A 15,631-nucleotide genomic window follows, 5' to 3' on the forward strand; every position below is an offset into this window, starting at 1 on the left:
ACTCTGTGAAGTGTGCATGTGAAATAAGTCAATTGGCATTTCGCCCTTACACTCCTTCTAAACAAAGCTATTTTTTACAACTTTGGCAAAGTGTAAAGTCTACTCTGTTCATAACAGATTTTAGTTTTGGGAACAGAAAACTGTATTGGGATCAAATGTTTCATCGATGACAAAATTTGCAGAATGTCAGCCAAAATCCATATCGCTCCATCTTCCCCCACTGCCCGCCACTGGGCTTCCTCTCATCACTTGTTTTTCAAAGCAGAGGATCACTGGTTGAAGGATGTGGGGGAAGCTAAGTTGTTAGCAGCACACTGTCCCCCATTACAGAGGCAGCATTTATTGCACTCGGGAAAAGGATGTAACCTATTTTCTAAAGGGTATATTTAAGAAATAAGGCCAGAGGGAGTATGGTATATGGCCAATATACCACAGCTAAGGGCTGTTCTTACGCACAACGCAATGCTGAGTGCCTAGATACAGTCCTTAGTTGTGGTATATTGGCCATATATCACAAACCCCCAAGGTGCCTTATTGCTATTATAAACTGATTACCAGCGTAATTAGATGTTTATGCAGAATTTGTGCTATGGAAATACTTTGTGTGCATATAAAGTCAGGGTCTACAGATAACTTTCTAGAACGGCTATACAGAGAGCACCCCTTCCCTTGGTCCAGAGAAATTGGTGATTAAACTATCCCAATAACAAAACACTGGACAACTCAGTGTGTCATGCAGCAGTGCTTTATTCACATCATGAAGACAACTCTTCGGGACAGATTATACATCTTTCTTTCAAGTTCTTTATTTTGTGGGATTGTCCTCAGAAATTCTGCTGTGATTACTGATGTCTCGTAGGGACATAATTTCCCACCTATCAGGTGTAAGGAGAACTCTCGAGACAACTCCACAGGTAGCCAGTCCGAGGGAACCTCAATGTCACAAGATTCTATAATGCCATTTTTTATGTCTATGTTTAGAGTTGCATTGCAGATAGACGTGTCATTTTTCAACTCAAAAGTCGTACAGATACTGAATTTAGGAGTCCTTCCAAATGTCCACTCCCATGCCAACAGTTCACGGGCCATTCTTTGGATACCAGGCAAGGACAGCTCATCACTTGGGTCCACAAGTGTTACAGGGCTGCTGAAACCAAACTCTGTGTTGTACTGGGATGCCACTGAATCCATGATAGTGTCACAGTCCAACGTCGGGTCCTCATCCAGCAGGTTTTTCACAGGGGATGGCACGCTTTGCGTTGCATTGCTCTTGATACCCTGGCAGGTCGGTTTCAGCACCACGGACAGCAGTGCCCTGTCCGCCGAACACAGCAGGGTGCAGTGATGGTAAGCTGCTGTCCTTCCCAATTTAGCAGCGGTTCCTGAAATCTTGTGGAGGCCATTCAGCAAGATGTCAAACCTCTCTGTTGCACGTACATCCATGTCTGGCCTGAGTCCTTTCAGAGCACTTGTCACGACTTGGAGATTCCTGTGACGGTCATAGTTTTTCTTGGACGTGAAGAAAGTCAAATTGACATTTCCTAAATCGTGGAATACAGTCCCGCCCCCACTGCGTCGCCTGGCGAGCGGTATCCCTTTCTGTCTCATGACCTGAAGGTTGCACTCTTGCCATGGGTTCTGATGTCTCCCTATCACCACCGCTGGGGCATTACTCCATAAGAAGAGCATACTCCGGTTTTGGAGGTCAACATGATCGTGTATCCAGTCCTCCAATGCTAAGTTTTCAAATATGTCTGTTGATAAAGATTTGAGGATAAATCCTGATTTACCAGTCTCGTCAATGACAGCTGACAATGTGCTCTTGGCTCGAGCCGATCGAAAACATGCTTGGTATTGTGCGAACAAATTCGAGAATGTTCTTAAAATCATCGTGCCTCTTACTGTCGTTTCTTCTGTGCATCTGAAAATAGTTTATCACTTTTGTGGAATGAAACTTTTCCAAATACATGAATGTAAACGTTCAGAGTGAATACGTTTTCAGATCTAATTCGTTTTAACACACATACTTCCGCTTTTCTTCCTCTTATTTTCTTAAAGGCACGGTTTATTTACTCTTGTTGTAACACTGCCACCTGCTGTGCTGGAGCGATATCGACTCCCTTGTTGCTCAAGTGATTTTCGATGCTGGTTTTACAGCGCCACCCAGCGGTTTAATATTTATATTGAGTCAAAAAGGATTTACTAGTTCCTGAGGGGCTGGGTTGGATTTTAAATATTATTTTTGGCTTATTTTTCAAAATCAACAAACTAACAGGTCAACACTTGCCGCTCTGCAAAAACAGCCACAAAAGGCTCACTATATGAAAGTATCATGTACTGCAGAGGGACAACAGCTAGGCTCCCACAAACAGATTGACAGTGCAATTTATTATAGTAGCCTACTTTTTAATCCTGACGAAGGCAAAATAACTTGAAGCCTGGGGTGCAGGCTTCAAATTGAAGCCTGGGGTGCATTCCTTTTGTTTTAAAATGGTAGCATAAATTGCATAGAACACTGCAATACATTTAGCAATGCAGTCAAATCAGTCATTCTGATGCATAATACTTTTGCATTTAGACTTGGAATTACACTAAACTAACATTATCTTCTGCTAACATTATCAGCACGTGTTGTCAGTGTGTGGTGGAGTACCGGGTACACTACGTTGTCAAGGTAATGGACGCACACTGTGAAGAAAGGGCCTTTGCTGATTGGCTTGCAAGCTTGCGACATGTCGAATTCCGATCGAATCCTGACATCTGATTGGTCAGATCGTTTATCCCGTATGAAAAGCGGTTTAGGAGCCATTCAGGGTTTACAACAGCAAACCCCAGTGATTTATCCAGATAACCTCACGTAACTATTTGCTAGCTACAGCTATAACTATTTCATCCATAAAGTAAGTTGAAGATCTCTCTCTCAACCATGTTTTGTTTTTGTTTACATCTAATGTTTTACTTAGACAAGCAGTAGCTTTAGCCTAATTCTATAAGTGTTTAGCGAGCAATCTTGCCATAATAAAATCAGTATCGCGTTCGACAATTCAAGGCTAGCGTCGTTAGCAAGATTGCTGTGATTTGGAAGACACTACTTTGCAAACTAGCAACCTTTTGAAATCCAATACAGTGCTGTTTATAATACATTCATAATCAGTATCTCGATTAAAAGCACCTGTTCGCCAAATAAGGAACTTGAATGCAATGTTTTGGTTAGCAAGGTCAAGTTTGAATATGCTTGGTTACCATGACAACGTCAATTGTTTAGAGCAGTGTGTCATAAATCAGGCACTCTTGTTAGTTTTTTTAATCTATCAGCTTGATACAGACACATTTTCTTATTTTATTTATTTTCACCTAATCCCCATTGCCCTTCCTGTGTCAGGCTGCAGAGGTTAGTGTGGCTGGTGTGCAGGCTGAGGAGGTGCAGCTTCAGCAGGGGGTGAGGGGAGGAGAGGGGGGAGGAGGAGGTGGAGGAGCTGTCTTTGGGGAACCAGCAGGAGCCAGGCCATATCAGTACACCAGCTCAGCTGCAGGACGAGCAGGACCAGCAGGGCCCCACACTGGAGACAACAGAGGACCACACACAGCATGCAGAGGTAGACTTACTGTGTGCCTAAGAGGGGATGCGATGTGAATACTGAACACAATGGAGGGGGTCTGGTTTTGTAGAGCATCATCGAAAACCTGCAGAGGAAGATCACGTCACTAGAGGGCGCTATCACCAAAGTGACACCTGTAAGACCACGACTGATACCACTATATTGCAATCTAATTCAACAGGCATAAAGAAAATAGTATAATCAATAGCCTACATTTACCATCCACCCTGGGTTCTGGGCTATGTCTCAGGATAGCGAGTCGGCAGACACTGAACCAATAGAACTTGAGACCCAGCTGAACCCCACAGTAGAGCAGAATCAGGAGCAGGACCTGCAGGCCTTACTGGACCAGTTGCACCAGGAGAGAGACAGTCTGAACAGACTGGTGCAGAAGCTCAGCCGCACAGGTGAGTTACTCTGGGGCTTGACTGCGAGGAGAGAGGGTAGTGGAGAACGAGATGCCAGAATGTGATGTAACATTGTTGGCTATCCTACAGAGAGAGAGCAGGTCCTGTTCACAGAGCCAGGCGGCAGGGGGAAACGTGGCTCTCATCTGGACAGCTTCTTGCGGAGCGTGGAGGAGGAGAGGGACTACTACAGACAGGAAGCAGACAGCCTGAGGAGGATGCTGAGGGGCAGGTGCTCCTGTAGCCCCTGTCGGGGGCACCTCCAGAGCCGCAGCCCCACCCGCCAGTCCCCTGTCAAGGTAAAGGAATGGCTGTCTAATATTAACTAGAAATGTAAATAGGGATTTGTTACACCATCTTCAGTGTTATAAATGTATAAATGACGCTATATATCAATTTTCAGAAATGTTGGTAAATTATCTTTGATTGCTTAAAGAAATGATGAAAAAGATTGGTGTGTTTTTTCACTATCTAATCATGGCATGGGGTTGTTCACTGACAGACGTGTATTTGTTTAAAATATATTACTTGATGGTTTCATTTCAGAGACAAATAATCATATTTCTTAGGAAAATGCTATATATCCGGCTCACTCTCAGAGAAATAAGTTGTACTGCTAGGTTTTACACAGTCAAATGTAATACATGGTAACATTTTTAATAAAGAACTGTAGAAATTATATATTTTTTACATCAATATAATAAAACAATTAAATAAAAATGTATTCAGTAATATAAAACCTGTGAAACATTTACATTTGACATTTTAGTCGTTTAGCAGATGCTCTCATCCAGAGCGACTTAAAGTAAGTGCATTCATCGTAAGGTAGCTAGGTGAGACAACCACATATCACAGTCAAATATACAGGATACCAACATTCCATTCCAGCAAAACAATATAGCGGTTAGCAAAATAAACACATTTTCATACACACTAAAATCTATTAATTAAACATCTGAGAACAGTAATATTTTACACACGCATGAAGGTACCCATAAGCAATCATTTCTGATGAAAAAATACAAATGTGAAAAATTGGTGGACATAGCATTTTGTAAATAAACTCTTCAAATAATACTTTTTCCATATTAATCAGAAAAAAATCGCATTTCTGACCAATATCTCCTGGACTGCGAGCACTTTGTCATAATACTAATGTAACAGCTGATGTACTCTTTTGGGCAGGGGGTCAGCTATGATTCTGAGCTGATGAGGGTCTTGAGAGAGCGGGACGAGATGCAGAACATGCTGGATAAGTATGAGCGCCACCTGTCAGAGATCCAGGCCAACGTGAAAGTTCTGACTGTCGACAGAGACAAGACCAGCATGCACTATCAGCAGGCCAGTACCATTCTTAAAGGAATAGTTAACTCCAACTCCACTTCGCTCAGGTCCAAATGAATGGGAAATCATTTTGCTGGTAACAATCCCATTCTTCATCAGGCCCAGCAGGAGATAGCATCGCTGCTTCGCGAGGTACTGAAATCCAAGTCGTCGCGCGCAGATAAGAGCAGTGTCACTGTGTCAGCTCAGAGCATCCTGAAGCGCGTGGAGGCGGAGAGAGACGAGGCCAAGGTCGACCTCCACCGTATGAGCACAGAGAGGGACAGTCTGAGGGAGAGACTCAAGGTCAATATATTAACCAGATTGGACAATAATCTACTTCTGAGTGTTCCAGCATGGCCATCTATTGACTACCAATGAAAGTGTGTGTGTATCCTGCTGAGAGAAAGTGTCTATGTGTGTGTTGCGTGTTGTCAGATCTCTCAGGAGACAGCCATCAGTGAGAGGGCTCATCTGGAGCAGAGGGTGGAGGACCTGCAGACAGCCATTCTCACTGTGAGTGAGGAGGAGAAAACCTCCATAGAAACACAATGACTAGAACAGACACACTCTTTAAATGTCCTTAGTTTGGAATGGAATGTTCGTTCTGCTAATTGCATTTCATGGTGATTCTCCTTGCTGTAGCTGGAACATGAACGGGGGGACCAGAAGAGCCGTCTTGCCCTGATGAGGGAGTCCATGATGGTGCTAGAGGAGGAGGTCCACACCCTGGGCAGGAAGCTGACCGCTGCTGAGGACGAACACAGCAGGACCAGGAACGAGTGTGTCATGCTGAGGTAAGCAAGGAACCAGCACTGATGTATGAAGTCATGTGGTTGGGGATTCACTTCCTGCATCAGCCATATACTGGACACGTGTGGGAACTGTTGCTTCTATAGCGTCCATTTAATCCCTTTTTTAGCATCCTTTTAAGTGTGTGCTCGCATGTGTGTGTTTAGACTGTCCAACAGTGAGACACAGAACGCCCTGAGTGACAGCCAGCGCAGACTGACCTCCCGCATCGGAGAACTACAGAACTCCCAGGAGAGGAACAAACTGCTGGACGAGAAGAACGGTGAGGAGACAAGGTCTCTGTGTGTGTGTGTGTGTGTGTGTGTGTGTGTGTGTGTGTGTGTGTGTGTGTGTGTGTGTGTGTGTGTGTGTGTGTGTGTGTGTGTGTGTGTAATAACGCTATTTCAGATAACCTTACCAAACTGAACCTTATCTGTTGTGTCAGACTCTCTACTGAGGCAGATGTCTGGTCTAAGAGAGGAGGTGAGCAGTCTACAGTCCACCATCACTGACCTGGACCAGAGGAGAGACTCCCTGCAGGAGCAGCTGGAGAACAAGACTGACCTCCTTAACTCAGCCCACAACCAGCTGGACGACAACGTAATCAACTGAACACTAACTACACACACAGCCAATTGTACCTGCCAGCCTACCTGCCAGCCACTATGTTTAGGACGTTGACATGTCCACTTGGATATCACCTCATGAGATGTGACACATTGGTCTAATATCAGTGATTGAGTGATGGTCTCTTTGGTTTCTATGTGTTTTTCTTCAGGAGAAAACCATCAGGAATCTCAGGTTGTCCATTGAGGATCTGGAGACATCAGCAGAGTGAGTCTGAGTTGTCCAGTACCACAAAGCTTCACACAGCAGCATCAGATGCCAAGTCACCATACTAAGGTTCACTCAGAGACGCATACGGATTGCACCACCTGTGTAAGTTAACCTCGAAACTCTGACCCCTGGCTGTGACCTTTCTGTTCCCCAGGAGCGTTCGTGAGGAGCTGGCAGGGCGGGAGAGGGAGCTGGAGGCTTTGAGGAGGAGGCTGGGGGATGCGGGGGAGGAGCTGGGGGCTTTGGCCAAGGTGAAGGATTCCACCCTGAGGGAGAATGCTCAACTCCGAGAGGAACTGGACAGGAGCCGCCTCAACAACCAGGTCAGATACAGCACTTTCTGACCAAACCAGGAGCACAATTATTCTTTTTTAACTTTGAAATGATCAACCTTTTTGGGTTCATATTGTTTAGGGAGGATGGTATGTAGCCTGGTATCTGTCTCTGTTCAGCTATTACATTCCACTCCTTGTACTCTGTGTCATTTTCCAAGTGACAGGAGTGGAAAGGATTGGAATGTTAGCTAAAAAGACTGGAGCCCAGACTAGATGCCATGGGCTCATGGTCCAGAATAGTTTTTCATCCCAGGTGATTGGTTAGGGCAAACAGTAGTAGAAAACACTAGGACGCCATATTATTCATGATATACCAACCTCATGGCCATTATCTCTTTAGAATCTCACAAACACTTTGTAAGGTCTAGTTTGTTTTGCTGTCCAGGCCCTGGAGCTGAATTCTGAGGACTCTGCCCAGGAGGTGCATGAGCTGCAGAGGAAGGTACAGGACTATGTGGCTGACATCTCCCGCATCGAGAACCTGCTGTCCACCAAGGTACCCTCTGCTGTAACTGTGAATGAATGATATTTCAATCTGTGATCTGTTAGTTATGTCTTGTCGAACTAATTATCACTCATCCAGAGTAGCTATGGCTGCGTTTACACAGGCAGCCCAATTCTGATATTTAGCCCAAACATTGTCAAAAGAGCTGATCTGATTGGTCAAAATACCTATTAGTGGAAAAATAATCAGAATTGGGGTTCTGTGTAAACGCAGCCTTTGAGTTCCAGATCAATTCCTTTTTGAAAATGTGTTTTTTTCCTTTCCTCCTTGTGCTTACTGTAAGCGGCAATCAACGTTTTCAGACTGGAGTTGGGTAGGGACTGATAGCCAAGACCTTTTCACTTGCACTGATTCGTTGTGGAGCTAAACAAATAATCCAAATGGGTGTGTGTGTGTGTGTCCACCAGGAGCGGGAGTGCAGGGAGCACCAGGAGGCTCGGCGGCGTGCGTCGGCCCAGGCCGAGAGCTGGGAGGGGCAGGCGCGGCAGGCAGAGGAGAGCATCAGCGAGCTGAGGCTGGAGCTGATGTCCTCAGACATGGAGAGACGCAGACTCAAGGAGAAGGTGGAGGCTCTGGATGCCAGTCTGCAGGAGGTCTGTCTAACCTCACTGTCTCTATCAGTAGGGATTATCACTGGTTACACACTGGGTCATATTCATTAGACACCAAACGGACTGAAACAGGGTGGGACTACCTGAAGTTGTCCAATAACAAAAGCTAATTTTAGTTTTCTGTTGTAAAAGGTTTTGCGACGTTTTACCATGTTGTGCGTAATGAAGATGACCCTGGACTCCTATAGTTGTGTGTATCCTAGGCGTTGTCTGCAGAGCGGAGCTGCAGCAGCCAGGTGTCTCAGCTTAACAGGAGTCTGCTGCACACTGAGGAGCAGTTGAGACAGGCCCAGGGGGAACACACCGCCACTCAGACTGACCTGGAGAAGACCAGGGAGCTCTGTGTCAAACTGGACGCCAGCAAGGAGGCTGTGAGTCATGGAGGGGATGGTGTGTGCGCGTGTGTGTGTGTGCGCGCATACAGTACCGGTCAAATTTTTTGAACACCTACTCATTCAAGGGTTTTTCTTTATTTTCACTATTTTCTACATTGTAGAATAATAGTGCAGACATCAAAACTATGAAATAACACACATGGAATCATGTAGTAACCAAAACTTGCCTTGACAGCTTTACACACTCTTGGCATTCTCTCAACCAGCTTCATGAGGTAGTCACCTGGAATGCATTTCAATTAACAGGTGTGCCTTCTTAAAAGTTAATTTGTGGAATTTATTTCCTCCTTAATGCATTTGAGCCAATCAGTTGTGTTGTGACAAGTTAGGGGTGGTGTACAGAAGATAGCCCTATTTGGTAAAAGATAAAGTCCATATTATGGCAAGAACAGCTCAAATAAACAAAGAGAAACGACAGTCCATCATTACTTTAAGACATGAAGGTCAGTCAATACGGAAAATGTCAAGAACTTTGAAAGTGTCTTCAAGTGCAGTCACAAAAACCATCAAGCGCTATGATGAAACTGGCTCTCATGAGGACCGCCACAGGAAAGGAAGACCCAGAGTTACCTCTGCTGCAGAGGATAAGTTCATTAAAGTTACCAGCCCCAGAAATTGCAGCACAAGTAAATGCTTCACAGAGTTCAAGTAACAGACACATCTCAACATCAACTGTTCAGAGGAGACTGCGTGAATCAGGCCTTCATGGTCGAATTGCTGCAAAGAAACCATGACTAGAGACTTGCTTGGGCCAAGAAACACAAGCAATGGACATTAGACTGGTGGAAATTTGTCCTTTGGTCTGATGAGTCCAAATTGGAGATTTTTGGTTCCAACCGCCGTGTCTTTGTGAGACGCAGTGTGGGTGAACGGATGATCTCCGAATGTGTATTTCTCACCATAAAGCATCGAGGAGAAGGTGTTATGGTGTGGGAGTGCTTTTCTGGTGACAATGTCTGTGATTTATTTAGAATTCAAGGCACACTTAACCAGCATGGCTACTACAGCGATACGCCATCTCATCTGGTTTGAGCTTTGTGGGACTATCATTTGTTTTTCAACAGGACAATGACCCAACACACCTCCAGGTTGTGTAAGGGCTATTTTACCAAGAAGGAGAGTGATGGACTGCTGCATCAGATGACCTGACCTCCACAATCCCCCGATCTCAACCAAATTGAGATGGTTTGGAATGAGTCGGACCGCAGAGTGAAGGAAAAGCAGCCAACAAGTGCTCAGCATATGTGGGAACTCCTTCAAGACTGTTGGAAAAGCATTCCAGGTGAAGCTGGTTGAGAGAATGCCAAGAGTGTGCAAAGCTGTCATCAAGGCAATGGGTGGCTATTTGAAGAATCTAAAATATATTTGGATTTGTTTAACACTGTTTTGGTTACTACATTATTCCATATGTGTTATTTCATAGCTTTGATATCTTCACTATTATTCTACAATGTAGAACATAGTAAAAATAAAGAAATACCCTTGAATGAGTAGGTGAACTTTTTATGTCAACATGCTCATGTGTGTGTGTGTGTGTGTGTGTGTGTGTGTGTGTGTGTGTGTGTGTGTGTGTGTGTGTGTGTGTGTGTGTGTGTGTGTGTGTGTGTGTGTGTGTGTGTGTGTGTGTGTGCTTGTAGGTGCAGTGTGAGCTGGAGCTGCTCAGGAAGCAGCTTTCCAGTGAGCGTCTGAGCATGAAGAGTCTGGAATCCATGCTGGTGTCCACCAGGGAGAAGGAGCTACACCGACAGCTCAGCTCCCAGGAGAGACACACGGAGATCCAGCTGCTCAGGGACAAACTCACCGCGGCCGACAGCAAGGCGTAAGCAGACACTTGGTTGCTGTTGGAAGGGTTTCTGATTTGTTCGGTTGCCTGTTTTGACCGCTTCCCTCTTTGTTTCTCTCCCTCTTTCTCTCCCTCTTTCTCTTTTCATCTATCCACCTCCAACTCAATTCTCTCTCTCTCTACATTTCGTTCTGTCTATCTCTCGCTCTCTCTCTCTCTCTCTCTCTCTCAGGAGCGCTCAGCGTAGAGAGGTGGCTACATTGAGTACTCGTTCGGCACAGCTAGAGGCTGACCTGGACATGACCAAAAGACAGCTATCTACTGAGCGGTTTGAGAGGTCTGTCTGTCTGTCTCTCCTTGCTTGTCGTAAAGGCTTGGCTTGTGCTTTACTCTCTCTCTCTCTCTCTCCCTCTCTCTCAGGGAGAGGGCAGTGCAGGAGCTGCGTCGTCAGGGTCTGTCGTCATCGTCCTCTGGCCTGCATCCCTCCTCCCTTCACCTGCGTCGCTCCCTCAGCCCCAGCAGGCCCCTGTGGTCCACCGCAGACCACCTGGCCAGAGAGAGATCCCCAGAGAGGTGGGCCCCCTCCCTGAACACCGCACATTGAATACAGCACACATATATTTCTACATCTCACTCTGTATGTGTGTGTGTGTGTGTGTGTGTGTGGTGACAGGAGCCTGGGGTTCAAGGACCTCTACGACTGAACAGATCTCTCTCTGGAGGAAAGACAACCCAACCTTCTCTCTAGTCCTCACTGTGCTATGATGTCATTCTTCAACTCAAACCCTGTGATGTCATGATCAGGACCTCAGGTTCAGAACAACCCTCCTAGACCGGAAATAGTTTCAACAAGTGTTATCTCAAATGTATTTTTTATAAAATTTTACAAATGAACTGACATCACTGTGTTTGGTTGTGTGTATTGATCTGTAAAATGAGTGACCATTCAGTATATTTTTGATGAAGATTTGATTCAAATGAAATACAGCTAAAAGAGGGAAATTATGTTCTTTCATTAATGTATTACATTTTTTGTAAATTGTCTGAGAAAAGTGCTTTAATAAAAATAAAAATAAATTGTTCTGGTTTACTTTTCAGTCATAAGTCAGTTGAACCTTGCAGAATGGTACTGTAGGCTACATGTTCAACTGGCCACTCAGTCTGTCTCCCCTGGGATGCTTTCTTCTCTAAATCATAGATGGGAAACTGGTGCTCCGCACGGCCCCCCTTTTGTAGGCCCGCGGATCAATTTACAAAATGTGTTATTTTGATTTATTGTTGCCGGGGTCTCAACTTACTGTTGAGCGTTAGAATAGTAGAAGGTTCAATTGTGCATCAGCGGTTTTTCTCTTGTAATGCCAGTCACTGACGGTCACTCAATTAGCCCGTCAGCAAATTTGAGTTATGATTGGTAAATTAGTCGAGCAATCTAAACTTATAGTAATCATGGTCAAATTACTGACTGGGGGCCACCCATTGATTTTGTAATTCACTCTCACTCAGATATCATATTAAAAACTGCAATTATTTCTCTCCAACCTATGGCAAAATTCATAGAATTGCAGGAAATTAGCTGTAACACTGCTAATTCTTCTCTGCCCCATTGCATAATGAGCAGAATTGCAGGAAATTAGCCTAGTGATTAGAGCGTTGGACCAGTAACCGAAAACTTGCTGGATCGAATCCCTGAGCTGACGAGGTAAAAATCTGTCGTTCTGCCCCTGAACAAGGCAGTTAACCCACTGTTCCCCGGTAGGCCGTCATTGTAAATAAGAATTTGTTCCTAACTGACTTGCCTAGTTAAATAAAGGTTAAATACATGTTTTTAAAAATTTAAAATAAAATCTACAATTTAAGTCTTCTCTCAGCCCAATGGCAAAATGTTAATAATTGCCTCAAACTTGCTTTAAACTGCAACATTTTCTCTACGCCCCATGGCAAAATGTGTAGAACTGCAGGAAATTAACTAAAACAAATGTTTTCTCTGCTGCCACTAAAATGTTTTGCTCACAAGGGCCCCCAAAATGCTATGGCTCTGACTGCATGTGTTCGGTAAGCAGACCTGCTAGCTACACGATGAGTTCCGTTTTTTTCCGGGCCCCCACCCCAATCAAAGTTGCCCATCTCTACTCCAACTCAACAGAAGGCAGGTACAGTAGGTTAAAAGTGCTATGATCGATCACCATGTTTACTGTATGACTAGACAGAAACATGATAATCCTGCAATAAACGAAACAGATAGGACAGGCACAGTACACCCAACACAACAAACAGCATTTACAATCATTAGGAAAGATAATATCACAGGGGTTTGTGAAACACAAGCAGCAATCTATTTGAATATACAGTATCTACGGCATGAACAGACACTCTCACATCACACATCAATCAACAACAACAAAAAGAAGCTTGCACTGTTTCTATCCAGCATTATTTTATGGCATTGTGTAATATTACGGTTCATTGGGCGTGGAAAGATGCTTCTGAGAGATGAAATAAGACCAATAATAAGACTAATAACCAGGAAATACGTGAGAACAAGGTCACCTTCAGCCTTAAAATAGGAAAGCCCTGAAGAGGGAAGGAGAACGGAAAGAGAGAGAGAGAGAGCAGTGAAGACACAGTGGGGGGTACCAGCTAGTTATACCTGTGGAGGGTGTTCTGTAGAAATTAGTACTGGTGTGTGCGTGTGCGTGTGTGTGTGTGCAGTTTCATGGTGTGACTAGCAGTGTGCCAGGTGTGTCATAAAACTCCTGTTCTGTCTCAGAAGTAGATTGGGTAGGCTGAATGTCTGCGTCCTGCCCAAGGTAATGACTATCCAAAGGTTGCTGCCAGGCTGCTGGCAGGTTGCTGCCAGGTTGATGGCAGGTCGTTGACAGGCCGCTGCCTGACTACAGGATGCAGGAGAGCAGAGTTTCTAGTCCCCCCTAGTTTTCTGAGCAATTTTTAAAATGTATTTCATTTTATTGTTAATTTGGAAATCTGTTACAAAAAAATCCTATGCATGATAGAGATACAGTGTATGTGATCAAATCAAATTGTATTTGTCACATACACATGGTTAGCAGATGTTAATGCGAGTGTAGAGAAATGCTTGTGCTTCTAGTTCCGACAATGCAGTAATAACCAACAAGTAATCTAACCTAACAATTTCACAACAACTACCTTATACACACAAGTGTAAAGGGATGAAGATTATGTACATAAAAATATATGAATGAGTGATGGTACAGAACGGCATAGGCAAGATGCAGTAGATGGTATAGAGTACAGTATATACATATGAGATGAGTAATGTAGAGGATGTAAACATATAAAAGTGGCATTGTTTAAAGTGGCTAGTGATACATGTATTACATAAAGATGGCAAGATGCAGTAGATGGTATAGAGTACAGTATATACATATGAGATGAGTAATGTAGAGTATGTAAATATTATATAAGTGGCATTGTTTAAAGTGGCTAGTGATACATTTTTTACATACATTTTTCCATTATTAAAGTGAGCTGGAGTTGAGTCAGTATGTTGGCAGCAGCCACTCAATGTTAGTGGTGGCTGTTTAACAGTCTGATGGCCTTGAGATAGAAGCTGTTTTTCAGTCTCTCGGTCCCTGCTTTGATGCACCTGTACTGACTTCGCCTTCTGGATGATAGCGGGGTGAACCACCTCGCTTCGCGTTCCTGGGAAACTATGCAGTATTTTGTTTTTTTACGTGTTATTTCTTACATTGGTACCCCAGGTAATCTTAGGTTTTATTACATACATACAGGAACTACTGGATAGACATGTAAACAAGGGTTGAAATGATTATGTTTTAGTCAAATTATAGATCTGTTTGGGCTTCTTGCGGTCAATCTGCAGTCTACAAATGATTTGTAATTATGTTCTGGCCCCCTGACCATCCGCTCAAGAAACAATCGTCCCGAGGCCGAATCTGGTTGGTGATGTCTGTTCTAGCGTGTCTCTAGAATGGCAGAAATCATCTACATAGAAAGAGTAGAATGGATATCAATGGGATTTTTTCCCACTACAAGACCATGGAACTGGCCTACCGAGCAGTAAGAGGAACTGCCCCTCCCTACCGTCAGGCTATGCTCAAACCCTGCACCCCAACCTAAGCACTCCGTTCTGCCACCCCTACGGGAGGGCAGCTCCCGCTCAGCCCAGTCCATGCTCTTCTCTGTCCTGGCACAGCAATGGTGGAACCAGCTTCCCCCTGAAGCCAAGGCAGCAAAGTCCCTGTCCATCTTCCGAAAACATCGAAAACTACACCTCTTCAAGGAGTATCTTAAATAATCACACCCCATCGTGAACTTTACTTTTTCCCTCTTACTAGCTCTGACTCTGCTGATAGCTACTTTATTGAGGAGAAATGTACTTACTATGTCTGATGTGTGGTTGTCCCACCTAGCTATCTTAAGATGAATGCACTAACTGGAAGTCGCTCTGGATAAGAGCATCTGCTAAATGATTAAAATGTAACATGTAAAAATGACAGTGGTGTTCCCATTATAGTGGATCAACAGAAGTTGCCATTCATTGTTCCATGTATGTGAAGAACACTGAGAAATGCACTGAACTCTGAGAGATGAATATGAAAAGCTTTGAAATGGGAAGATACTGTACCTTGCAATACCTGAATTTGGAATTCACCCAATATTCTTCATAAATATGAAAGAAAGAAGTGGGTCTCAGTTAGGATAGTTAATAATCGAACAGCTGCTAGCTAGTCTCTCCCTTGCCACACCATTCATCTGGAAACCATGACAGCGAGGTTAATGTTTACACAAGCCTTCTTTGTTGGGGAGCAACACTCAAGACATTGGACATTTCTAACTCTGGTAGTCAATGTCTTCTGGGCTGAGGTGTGCAGGTTCCTCCTTTGCCTGTACAGGCAACATAAGGCCACACTCTTAGAGGTAGTATTATTACATGTTTGTATTTCACAATGATTTTCAGAAGGCCAGTCCTGAAAGCACACTTTGTCCAGGGAGGGAGGGAGTGGAGGTAGTGGTGTCAGAAAGGTGAGCTGTCTGACTCCTG

The 15,631-nt window shown here is 44.2% G+C and overlaps 2 protein-coding genes across 2 annotated transcripts; one reads left to right on the top strand and one right to left on the bottom strand.

The window, feature by feature from the left end:
- Positions 1-729: 729 nt before the first annotated feature.
- Positions 730-2,036, bottom strand: LOC120033402 (lipoyltransferase 1, mitochondrial-like). Its single transcript, XM_038979745.1, has one exon. The coding sequence runs from the start codon at positions 1,888-1,890 to the stop codon at positions 751-753; it is 1,140 nt and encodes a 379-aa protein (XP_038835673.1). The 5' UTR covers positions 1,891-2,036; the 3' UTR covers positions 730-750.
- A 1,717-nt stretch (positions 2,037-3,753) lies between these two features.
- On the top strand, positions 3,754-11,636 carry LOC120033506 (testis-specific gene 10 protein-like). The gene is made up of 17 exons (XM_038979876.1): positions 3,754-4,006; positions 4,097-4,305; positions 5,192-5,347; positions 5,450-5,635; positions 5,768-5,845; positions 5,975-6,126; positions 6,289-6,404; positions 6,567-6,721; positions 6,900-6,955; positions 7,113-7,281; positions 7,679-7,789; positions 8,206-8,391; positions 8,613-8,780; positions 10,442-10,623; positions 10,820-10,924; positions 11,008-11,160; positions 11,261-11,636. The coding sequence occupies exons 1-17, from the start codon at positions 3,841-3,843 to the stop codon at positions 11,289-11,291; spliced, it is 2,379 nt and encodes a 792-aa protein (XP_038835804.1). The 5' UTR covers positions 3,754-3,840; the 3' UTR covers positions 11,292-11,636.
- The last annotated feature ends 3,995 nt before the right edge of the window (positions 11,637-15,631 follow it).

The sequence above is a fragment of the Salvelinus namaycush genome, chromosome 40 (genome assembly GCF_016432855.1).
Source record: "Salvelinus namaycush isolate Seneca chromosome 40, SaNama_1.0, whole genome shotgun sequence".
Taxonomy (NCBI): Eukaryota; Metazoa; Chordata; class Actinopteri; order Salmoniformes; family Salmonidae; genus Salvelinus; species Salvelinus namaycush.